We start from the raw sequence: 13,103 nt of genomic DNA, 5'->3' as shown, positions 1-13,103 counted from the left end.
TCTTTGTTTGGTTATAAAATACTCGGCGTTATAACCTTTCTACAAGTGTCAATTTCTTTTCTTATTAGTGCATTTGAAATGTGGAAGGAACATAGAAGAAAACAGTATGCTACTTTGGAAAGAAAATCATCGAAAACAATTATTAAACATGAAACTGAAGTTGAATCAGTAACAAAAGCACCACAATGTGTTCTGTGCTTGGAACCACGAACGAACACTAGCTTGACGCCTTGCGGTCATTTATTTTGCTGGACGTGTATTCTAGAGTGGTTGGATGAACGTGATGAATGTCCTGTTTGTAGAGAGACTGTTAAGAAATCTAATGTTATCCAATTACAGAACTTTTTATAGTTATAAGTTATTGAGTCAATAGGTATACAGCATAAAATATTTTTTATATTCTATTTCTTGGAAATTCGGTATTATTATAATAGAAACTTTTATATTTAAAAACAAAAAAAAATATTTAAATTTTATTATTTGGGGTCATAAGAAAATAACGATGTTATTAAAATAAAACTAGTATGGCTTTATATTAGATTTTATATAAAAAAAAAATTAGTTAAGCATAAATTAGGCGAATTTAAGGATACCAATTTAGTTAGTTAGTTAATTAGTTTTTTTTTTTATTGTGGGTAAGCTGTACTTTCAAAAACTCCAACATTTACAATGCACCAAATATTTTTCTTTCATTTTCTTCAAACATAACTTTAAGGTTCAGCAATTTTGCTAAGGTCCAGGAACAGACCTGCAAATCAATTTGAATCAGATTTGTGTTAATAAAAGCACATTTGAACATAGCATTTTCTGTATAATTAAAGCTTGGACACACAGCAGGTTTAAACGTGTTTATACTCAATAATTAACTGTTTAGCATATGGTTGACTTAAGCTATAACAGAATAGTAAAGGCGCAGTAATTGACGTCATGAATGGTTCCACCGATTTCATAGTTGTGAGTGTATTGTTGTGGTTGTTGTAGCCCATGGGGGTGTAAAAAAAAGATGACATGAAGAAATCACACAACGTATAGATGAGTTAGTATGTGGATGTTTGAGTGATCAATTGTGAATTTTAGAGAATGGGGGTGGGGTCAGTGTAGACCCCGCCGTTCTTGTCAGTGCATTAGTTGTGGTTAGGTGTAAACTGGACAGAGGAAGTTGTTAATGTGCAAACGGACAAATGCCATTTAAAAGTGGGCCTAATCCACTTCTTTGTGGAAAACAAAAGGTAAATTCCTCTACTGCTGTTTATTGTGCTCATAAAGCAAGCAGATTGCTATTAATGTTTAAGATAACACTATCTGTTAGAGTTACTCCTGCGGTCGGATAAAACATTATCATTATCAATATTATCTGTTAGATCTATTACTGTGGACATATGATATTCTTATTATCGGCTCTGTTGTACACATCACAATCACAAATATGATGATTATGTGTGATTATGGATGGATTCGTTCAATCCATCAATTCGAAACTACTGAGAATAGAAGAGTCAAAAAATTTATAACAAGAGGAGACAATGAAAGACAACAAGTACTTTGAAAAATAGTATGTATTTGAATCTTTATAGCTAGGCCATCAAAAAACCTACTCTTAAATAAATAAAGGTTATAGTTTGTATAGAAATTTAAATTGTATTTATTTCTTTAATTAAGAATTTATAATTCTGTGTATAAAGACTTACATATGTTTATAAGAAATTATAGTAGATGATTATAATAATAAACTTTTTTTTTGTTTTTTTTTCTCTTAAAGATAGCACTTCTTAAAGATACGAACTAAATGTTTTCCTTCATTACATTTGAAACTTAAAAATCGCGATTAAAAAGGGTAAAGCATCATACAATGATAACATTAATCCATATTTATATAAAATATTTACATATTTTATTCATAGTTTCAAAATTTTATAGGCAAATTTTCATAAATCAAATAATCAAAACTTATAAGCGTTTTTTTTGGAATATTTTTCCAAAAACACTTAGACTGAAAGAATAGCAAACGCATATTTTTGACATGACACTTTTCCTAAAGTGACTTTGTAAAAATGCGACAGTTTGTCCTTTCAACTTCATTAGGAATAGATAACTTATAAATAACTTAAGAATAGATAAACAAGTTCAATATTTATGTCAACTCCTTTCTTTGCGACTTAATTCTATAATTTTCAACTCCCATTTGAAAGTGAATTCTTACTTAAATACTTTGTGCAGTTATATAATAATGTATGATAATTAATGCAATATGATAAGTAGTTAGTTATATATAATACATATTTAACACTACAAATGTTTTACAAAATATTTAAGTAGATTGTGCGGCCGAAAATATTTTTTCGCCGTTTGGATTCGTAAGCAGATCTCGCGATATCAGGTGTTTCAAAGACTACACGTGCATCACCAGTTGGCAAGCCATCATCATTAAATCGTCTTATAATATCATTTGGCGATAGTTCATAACCTTCGAAAAATTTTAAAATATCTTTTAAGTCTGCTTTGAATGGTACATTTTCCATAGAAACAACACAACCGGAACGATTAAATTGATCGGGTATGCCATCAATAAGTTTATTATTGTTTCCTCTGTTGTTATTTTTGTTGTTAAAATTGTCGTTACTATTGCTATTATCATTACCATCATCGTTATATTGATTTCTGTTATTACCCATATTGCCACCACGACCCATATTTCCACGGTTATTTCGCATTGAATCATTGTTATCGTTAAAACCGCTGCCATCACCCATCTGCATGTTTCTATTATTTCCGTACATACCATTATTATTATTGTTATTACTCATGTTCGACATCATATCATTATTATTTCCCATATTACTCATTCCATTATTATTACCCATATTACCCATTCCATTATTGTTACCCATATTACCCATTCCATTATTATTTCCCATATTGCCTATTGAATTATTATTATTTCCACGTCCTCTGTTAGCGAAATCTTGCATAGAATTACCACCTCGACCGGCACCGCCACCGCCACCAGGGAAATAATTCATGAATGGCTTGTTTAGGCGATCAGCTATTTCTTGGGGAGTTATTGTATAAATGCGTAGGGACCTTGAACGAAATTTCGAATTGTTAAATTGTTTTATTGATGCTTCCACATCTCGGGGATCGTGGAATTCTACAATAAATTCTCCACTTGGTAAGTTGCGTTCATTGAATAAGGGTTCTATATGTTTGAGACGGAGTTTAATAGATAGCAGCATTTGAGCAATGTCATTAATTTGTGCTTTGTAGTCACAATTTTTAATTATAATAAAAACATTTTCAACAGGATTCATTTGATTTGGGCCATTATTGAAATTTGGACCATTATTGAAATTTGGGCCATTAAAATTTGGTCCATCGTTGTTATTGAAGTTGTGAACATTCGGATTGAAATTTTGATTCTGCATCATATTGGGTGTATTTCGGTCGTTACTATCATAGTTATTTGTTGCATTATTGTTATTGCTGAAGCGACTTGGACGTTGCCGGCGTTGTCGAGTATCGTTTTTCGCATCTAATGTATTTGGTTGATTTACATTCATTTCAAAAATGCTTGGAATGTTGGGTCTTACAACATCATTATTGTTTTGATTATTATGATTATTGTCATTGAATCTGCTTTCTCTTCTCTTCTCTTTAATATTTGTACTCATTTCTACATCAGCTTCTCTGACTTCATTTTCATTTTTCATATAATCATTTTTGGTCTCACATTCATTATCCATATCTTGAAACTTTTTAGCTTCTTCTTCAGCAAGTGCTTCTTCCTCTTTTTGTAACTGTTCGTTTGCTAGACGTAACTTTTCTTTGGCCTTTTCCATATCTTCTTCACTGCCTGGACTTATTCGTACTTTTCTGTGACCAATCATATGCTGCATTTTATCTTCCAAAGCTGCTTTTGCATCTTCAGTGCGTGAGAATTTGACAAAAGCAATATATTCACGCCGATTTTCTGGACTAGACGTCAAAAATATATCAAAAATAGAATATGATGTAAACATTTTCATGATATCTTGTTCGGTAGCAAATTGGGGTATGTCTTCTACATAGAGCACATTAAATGTGTCCATTATGGTTTTATTTCTGAATGGATTAGGTTTGTTTGTTTCATGAAACTTGTTTTCATCTCGCCATACCTGATCGTTATTGCTATTACGTTCAAATCGATTTTGTCGGGGGCCTTCTTCTGCTTTATCAAATTCTTCCTCTGTTGATTTTTCAATGTTCACGGGTTTTGACTTCAACATTAAGTTATGTCGACTCATAACCTTCTGTATATGTGACACTCGACCAAACTGTATATAAGCAACGCCTGTACGGTTTCCTTGCTTATCATTTAACATTTTTATACCATTATGCGGAATGAATAATCCTGCGAAAAATTTTCTGATATCACTGTAAGAAGCGGTACTACACAAGTTGCTGATTTTAATGCAAATATTTTCTGGTTTCTTTTCATTACGTTCATTATATCGTGGAGATGCCTCTTCTATATTTACAGCTGGTTTTGTTGGTTGAATAGTTTGTATTGGATCTGCTTTTGCAAATAGACTTGGATAAATTTGGGCGTAGGGATTTGTGTTAGCAAAAGTAATCGATTCTTGTTGAAAGGTAGATGGGGTCATATTATTTTGTAATTGTGTTCCGTCTGGTTTTTTATCTAGAAAAATACCCGGAATCACTGCATTCATTTTGTTATCCAATTTTTGGTTATCTGCTACTTTCATTTTCGAATCAGCACTTTCACTTGAATTCAAAGGTGAAGGTGAAGTAACCACTGATTGGGCTGAAAAAGATTTCATGTGATCGTTATTGCTTTGAACTGATCCTGGAAGTACTGTAAGACTATAATTGTTCGTAGTGTTAACATTGCTACTGAAGCTTTGATAAGCTGGTATAATTGGTGGATTTGACATGCTTCCAGTTGAATTTAATGGCGGTTGAGTGAATGTATTTGGTTTAATGGGGTTATTGGAAATAGTATTAGGGACAATAATGTTTGGTGGCATCATAGTATATGGATTTATTGGATTACCACTAGTATAATTTGGATTAACTGTTTGCAAATTTTTTGGAAAGTTATTATCAAGACCGGGAATAGTTGTATTTGGATTTTGATTTTTAATTCCAAATGGCACCGGTGAAGCAATACTCCATGGTGAGAATGTAGCAGTTTTTGAATTATTATTCTCATTATTATTATCTTTGTTACGATTACTAGTAATGCTATCTTTGCTGTTACGATTACTCCTAGTCATACTGCCATGATTTCTATCATGACTTTTTTCACGGCTTCGATCGCGACTTCTATCACGACTGCGGTCCCGACTGCGCTCAACGCTTCTGGATCGCCTGGATGAGCGTCGATTGTTCTTCCAATCGCGATCGCGATCACGGTCACGCTCACGATCACGATCACGTGAACGACTTCGCTCTCTTCTGCGTTTAGAATGATCACTTCTATCTCTCGAACGAGATCTTGATCGGCGACGTTCTCTTGAGTTTGAACGGCGTCGATCACTACCACTACGCACTTTATTCTCTTCAGAGCTGGTAATTTTGGATGTTTTCGTAACGATAGGCTTTTCTTCTGATATAATGCCTGCTTGCTGCTGATATGTTAGAAAAGAAGCTGGTGCACCTAATGGAGTTGCTAAAATATTTTGTAAACCGCTGGTAGTTATAATAGGTGGTTGAGGTAATGTTGGAGCTGTCACAGTTGCTGTAACTTTTGGTTTTGCATTTGAATTATTTTGAAGAGCAAGTATCGACTGCTGACGTGCTGTTTCAATCACCTTTTGCATTTCAGCACGAGATGACAATAAAAGGCGTACCTGTACTTCATTTATTTTTTCTCGATCACGCATCATAGCCTGTCGTGCGTCTTCATCAGTACTGTTAATTTTTAAAAACAAAAGAAAAAAAATTTATTTATATAACATTTCCATAAAAGGTTAAAGAAATTTTAGAAAAGTCCAATCGTCTTTTACATTCAATACAAATTTAGTCCAATACTATTTTATATTCAATAAACTGAAAAACAAGAATTGAAGTGCTCATGATCTGTTCTTTCACTGTTGCTACACGTGCTTAAGATTAAAAGTGTTAAATATGTAATTAGGATATCATCCTATAACCTATAATCAGAAGTATAAGTACAAATGCCAGATGTATTTCTAAATCACAGTCGTCGAGTTTAATTAACTTAGATCGATTCACTATTCACGACATCGTTGACCTAATCTAAATCAAATAAAAATTAAAATGAAATACATCTGTTCTAACAGGACTTGCTATTTTTATAGTACAGAACTACTAGTTCTATTGATGGTCTATTGATTGCATAAATATACGTTATAAAAATTATATTATAAATTGCATCATTTATTCTCTACTGCTGCATAATCTCTTATTTAAGAAGTTCTCATTCTGGGAATAATCAACATAAGTTTGACAATTGAAGCCATTTCAGTTTCAATAGGAGAAAGAGTCGACTGATTTTTTAAATAACATGATTAAATTTGACTTTTCTAAAAAAAGTTGGAATAAGTTCTCGAGATAACCATTTACGATTTTGAGTTTTAGGTAAGTGAAGCATTCCGTTAAAAAATAGGTCATCACGAAAATTTACTCATCTGCCATCACAATGCGGTAAAAATAAGTACTTTATTAAGAGATATTTAATATATTACGGTCATACGCCTAAAACTGATCTTATTTCTCTTATATGGAATATAACTAAGTTCTACAAACTAAAAAAATATTTCTTTCTTTAGATTATTTTCTTGCCAAAGAAAGTTATTTATTTCTGTATGAATAGCTTTTTATACCTCAATTAAACGAATTGAGATCTGAAATCTATTATGTTATAGTGATCAATTATTCGATTTTGTTTCCATTTCATAAATTTCCATATTTCATTTTAAAGGAGTTTATTAAGATATAGTATTAGTATCCAGTGAGCTTTTTTGGATTCACCATTACTATTCTTAAGTAACATGAAAATCTTTTGCTCATCAAACGTAAAATGAAGATTTAAATTTATATGTGAGTACCAACAAGGTACCATTAAATTTATACACTATACATGTACGGAGTTATATATTTAATAGTCCTCATTTAAAAGCACCATTTCAGAACATTTGTTGAAAACAACTGTCGCCCAAAGTTATAGATATTCAGTTTAAGATTTGCTACTTTATAATATATGTCATCCTAACAATTGCTGAACATTTTTAGATTATAAAAAGTTACTTTAAGATATGGTGATTCTGTAATACCTACATTTCTCAGTTCTCATTCTGCAATGATGATGCATCTGAAGTAGGAAATATTTACCAGTTGCTCTCTAGAAACCATTGCATCTAGAAACAAAAAATCACTACATTGTGTGGCATTTGGTTTGGAGGTGTGATAGGTCCGTAGTTTTTTAAAATGCCGAAAGTGTGAAACAAATTGTCAGTTCTGATTGCTATAGCCACATGATTATGAAAGATATTTAGTTTCAGTAGGATGTTGTGCTTTGTTATTCTTTTCGAACATATAATTTTATGTTGTGGCCATATTTCTTGAATTGGCCACTTAGAGCATGCGATTTGTCACCATTCTATTAATTTCGTAGAATTACGCGATGAATCACATTAATGTGTCCATTCATTCGATGTTTTGAGAAAACAAAAAAAAACATTTTTGAAGTTATGACCGTTCTGTTGTTAGTTATATGGCGGCAAGTCATTGTACAGTTACTCATTCAGTACTAAAGGATTATCCTTATAATACAAATAGGATGAACTTTAATACTATCTGCAGGGATTTGTGAGAACTTTACAATTGGAGTTATTGCGCTATAAAAGTTTTTTTATTTTTTAGCACCTTTTTAACATAGTAAGTAGATTACATCCATATGTAGAACTTATTTTTAAACTCTTTTTCTATACTACATAAACATTCTGTGCATTTTTAATACAAGCGTCGTCTATCACAAAATGGACTTCATGCATGAAAGAAGTTTACATACTGTATACAATCTTATTAAATCTTATCGTATTATCAATTTTGTAGTATTTGGTATGACTCTAAGTCAAATCAAAATTGATTTAAATAAAACTTGGTACTTCTATGAAGATCATTACTTATATTATGAGCCTAACAAAAAACAGCCTATTGTCATTGATAATGGCTTTATTGTTTTTCACTTTTGTCACATTTTTCTATTTCAATGGTGATATATGGTTTTTGAACTTATCAATAGGTCTTTTGACAAATAAAAACAATATCCAAGTTATTTCTCTTCGATATACAGGAACAAAAAAATTCATTGGATGTCAATTCATTGCTATAAACCGGATGACCCATGAATTTAGTGTAAATTTTTAGTACTCAAAAAGTGATGTTTACATTTTTCTACTGGCAAGTAAATACTAATACTTCATTCAGAATTGATCGTTTTGCATGGCTCTTTAAGCTTCGTAAAAGCATTGGAGACTATTTGTTTCGAAGTGTTTCATATGCGTATATAACACCTATAAAATCTGTTATTGTCTAGTTTTAAGCTTATACGTATAGTCTTTTGTTTTGTCATCTGCCAATATCTTATGCTTGTGTTTTGAAACTCCATTATTGTATTTTTTGTACATTCCTTTGCAATAAATGACAAGATCATGATTTTAATGTTGCTTTGCGAATTATGGGAGGTCTGCCTTTTAAGTCTTACGCCTAACAATGAAAACACAGTGGGTAATCAGATAAAATGGTTTTATTGTTTTTTGAAGTATTGTCTACGATGAAGAATACACTTTTGCATTCGATTAAACCAATTTTCGAAACAGTTTTGCTACTCTTAAGTTGGTATCTTCAAAACCAGGGTTTAGAAAGTGTCATCAGGCAGTTTGGGAGTAAAAACACGCTTAGTATGCATTTTTTTCCTAATAAAAAAAATTAAAAAGAAATCATTGGCTGACATGTTGGGACTGTAAGGCGGATGTCCCATTAATTTGACGTTTTGAGTACTAAAAAACTCCTTTGTTTGAGCTGATGAGAGTGAAGGATGAATTTCCTTTGACTGCCAAACTCAGCATTGACTGTGCTATGTTGTTCAAGTGGTACAATTGCGACAAAACCGGTTTTTCTGAACAAACAAGCGACTACTCGCTTCGTCCGCTTTGTCGAGTTCGGCTCACTTTAGAAGACCCAAACATTGATTGTTGCATTATCTGGAATCCAACGGGAACAAGTATTTGTGACAGCTTAATGTATATGTAAAATTGAATATTTGCTAGTCCCACTAATCCCCAAGGAAGCCTCCATAACACGGTGTGTAAGATGCCGAACCATCTTAATCATTTCTCACACTGCATCGATGTTTCTTGGTACATCGATGTTTCTTGGTACAAAGATCGTAAAAAATAAATGCACGAAAATGTATTTTTATTTAATTCAATTTCTTTGCAGTGACACAGTTTGGAATCGATGTAAACAACATAATAAATGGGCGTAAACTAAACTTTGTATTGATATTTATGCCTACGTATGGGATCAGACAAATACAAATCTTATACCCCAACAAATGATTATGTGATTAATGATGTTATGTGTTCTGTTAGAACCAATATCAGTTCTAATATAGAATTAACTATATTGCATTATCAGTTTTTGTATAACATCAATGTTTATTGGCACAAAAACAGATTTTTGACTTCTCCATTAAATAAACGATGTCCAGATCAATATCGTTATAGAAGTGTTTTTTTTTCATCAATGTTTATAAAGAAGAAAAATTTGTCGTAAAAATCGAAATAAGTTTATCGATGTACCCTTATGTTAATATATATAGACCACTTTGAGAAACATAATTCCATCAGAGCATGAGAATTTCATATTTTTTTTGGATGACTTTCTAATATTCAACTTTTTAGTATATTGGAAATAAAGTAATTTGCAAAAAATTAATAAATGTTATATACTATCGAATCGTACTCTTTTGTAGAATCTTAGCCAGCTTTAAGACTTCTACCATTCAAAGAGTATTTTAGACTTTACTAAAGGTTTGATATAGTTTTTAAATCATTGAGCTTTATACAGTAGAACAATGGGCCAATATGCCATACTGAATCCTTAGGAATGTCGGTATTATCTAACCTAATTTATGAATTGTCGTAAATAAATATAAAATCATATTGGATTATATTAATTAAATTGATATTTGTTTGATCTTAACTTTTTACTGTGGGCAGGAAGATGAATGTAACCTTAATAAATATATACATTAGTTTTATTTCAATTAAATCCAAATTCATACTTCATATATTATTTACATTGAGATCCGGTTTCTATTCAGTCCTTCATATACTTTCAGTCCCATATTTACAATAAAGGTGTGCCAATTTTCTGAAATATGTTTTGTGCCAAATTTTAAGAACATGGATTTTTCGTCCATTTTTAACTACTATTAGTTTTATTGATATACCAATAACATGTTATGTGTCTAACCAAAAATAAAAGAGCTATTGAGACAGAACTAAATTTTTTGAATCACATCTATGTATGATTAGTTTAGAAATAGAGATAAATATGCTGCAGAAAAATTTTGTCGCTTCTTTTCATAGAACTAAGGCTACAGCGAGAATACGAAAGACTGAGGGATAAAGAGTGAAAGAGAGTTAGAGACAGGTGAAACTAAGTGATGTTACCAATTTTTTTTATATTTTGTTAACTTTACTATGTAAGCATTAATAAAAGCTACCAATTGGAATAATAATTGTAGTCACGTTGTGGTTCAAATTAGTTGAGTTTTATAATAGTAAATATATAAACTCAATACCTCTTTTGTCGGCGTGTTCCGTGTAGGCGCTTCAACTGCACATCTGCTTTATAAAATATTTTTGTTTTTACAGGCATTATAAAATTGCATACATCCACTGTTTCCAGAATAGTACGATTTATCTCCGACAGATGGTGTAAAAGTCTATATATTAAATATGCATTAAAACTTATTGATTTTTATGTATTGGAGCAAATTATCGATGGAATTGAATCCAATAAAAATATAAAAAATTAATGAGTTTTTTTTTTGCTTAACATCATTAGGTAACACTTTGTGAGAGAATCAATCGAATTGCATTTATCCATGAATTAAAATAAATTGTTTTCATCATTCATATGAATGCTGACATCATATGCGACCTCAAGATTGATCCGATTAACAAATACATAAAGGATAGAGCCCTGAAATTATTTGCGAAAACTGACAGGTTTACTAACACCACGTTATCTTATCTCAGAATGGTTACAGGCTACTCGGGGAGGTATGCCGATCTGACGTCAGTTACTTAGTCTGATGAAATGATAAACAATAATCCAGTCAAGGCGTAGAGAGGGGTTATGAAGAAACCTCGTAGTTCATAGAGAACTAATTACCTTAAACCAAAGAATAAATTTCTTTATCGTTCCAATACAATGATAATCCAAACAAATTTTTATTATAAAAGCATTGTTTATGCACTATATTAAAAAAACCTACTAATTAATGATAGTACTATTACTTGACTCTTATATTCATAACGAATATTCGTTATTAGTAGAATAAGTTTGCGGTGAAGTAACATATAGAATTATAGTTGATAATTCCTATATTATATGTAGTCATTATTCGAATCAATTATAAGTATTATCATTCATTCTTATTGTAATTGAGACTTAAGACTTGTTTCGCTAATGATATCAAATCAGTTAATACACAACTTAGAGACTATACACTTTAATCACATTTGTAGAACGCAATCAATTTAATGCGTGCACAATTCTGATATACTTATATATATATTTCAATATACTTAAAGTTCGATTTTTTTTCTATAAAGCTGGAAAATTAAAATATTAGAACTTCCGTTCATGAGTTTTATTGGCTAATGTCGCGAAAAAGTAAAAAGTTTTTCTAGCTCGATAATCGTATTAATGACATATCTATAAGTATTTAAATATATTGGATTGGTTAACTTTAAGCACAACTTTTTCATTCATATCAAAATATATATAGTATTGACATGTTAACATAAATATTAGCTTCCCCAACTGATCGTGAATTAGCTCTTAAAGAACGGAATACATAAGAATCTTTAAAACTCTTCTTCGTAAGTGTAGCAATTATAAGCGCAGCGTCGGTGGAAAAGTCTCTCCATACTCCTTGGTTCACAAGTTTTTTAAAGTAACTTACTCTATTGTGCTTTTTGATTTTACAGCATTCTCTAGGTTAATTCACTACCTCCATACTTATTCCAAATTATGAGTTATAAGTCGATCAATACCCTGTGTTTTATGTCAATAGAGTCGAAACAAATCTTCTACTGATTTCATTCTACAACCGATGTTATTACAACCTAGATCAAGTTCTATAATTAACCCAATGTAAACGCTATTTTGCACGTATCTGACTATTCACCCCCCACCCCCCACATTTCAATTTCATTCATAAGAGCTGAGTTTAGTACGTTAAAGTGTCATAAGGTGCCATTTGATGCTTATACATCAAATACATTATACATTATATATTGAAAGAATAATATTAGGTAAGTCGTTATATGTCACCATAACAGGAGTTTACAATTGATTTGAACTGACATAAATAATCAGTTTCTGGTTATTTGTTTATTTTTTTTTTAAATTTATTTTGTATTGCTCGCATTTTATGGGTAGCAAACTTCATACGTACTTAAATCTGATATAGGTTTATATAGTCATTGAACCAAGTCGTCGTTGATATGACTGGTTCTAGTTTTATAGACAAACAGCACTTGCAAAAACAATAAGTTAACCAGTAATCTATGGATTAGGTCTTCTAATAATTGGCTTTAAGAATGCGTTTAAGGTATTTAATAGGAATGATATCTTGCTGAAAGTACTCATATGCTGACTCATATGCTTATGTTTATCAAGTGGATACTTATTTAGCCATTTCAAAGTATAAAAACAAATGGGCAATATAATATATAAGAATACATGATATAAAATGTTGCTTTATAGAATTTTGCTGTTGAAAGAAAGGGGAAAAACTTCAAAGTTTGTATATAAAGTATATAAAAACAATGAAATTA

At 31.1% G+C, this 13,103-nt stretch overlaps 1 protein-coding gene across 1 annotated transcript in view; it reads right to left on the bottom strand.

The window, feature by feature from the left end:
- Positions 1-1,922: 1,922 nt before the first annotated feature.
- LOC119678485 (putative uncharacterized protein DDB_G0282133) overlaps positions 1,923-13,103 on the bottom strand; it is a 68,186-nt gene continuing 57,005 nt past the window's right edge. Inside the window, exon 3 of the mRNA XM_038090344.1 lies at positions 1,923-5,910. Within this exon, the coding sequence (XP_037946272.1) occupies positions 2,298-5,910 (3,613 nt within the window). The 3' untranslated portion in view covers positions 1,923-2,297. The remainder of the gene's footprint in view (positions 5,911-13,103) is intronic.

Source organism: Teleopsis dalmanni, chromosome 1, assembly GCF_002237135.1.
Source record: "Teleopsis dalmanni isolate 2A chromosome 1, ASM223713v2, whole genome shotgun sequence".
NCBI lineage: Eukaryota > Metazoa > Arthropoda > Insecta > Diptera > Diopsidae > Teleopsis > Teleopsis dalmanni.
The sequence above is the reverse complement of the archived record's forward strand: the minus strand, read 5'-3'. Positions and strand labels throughout refer to the sequence as shown.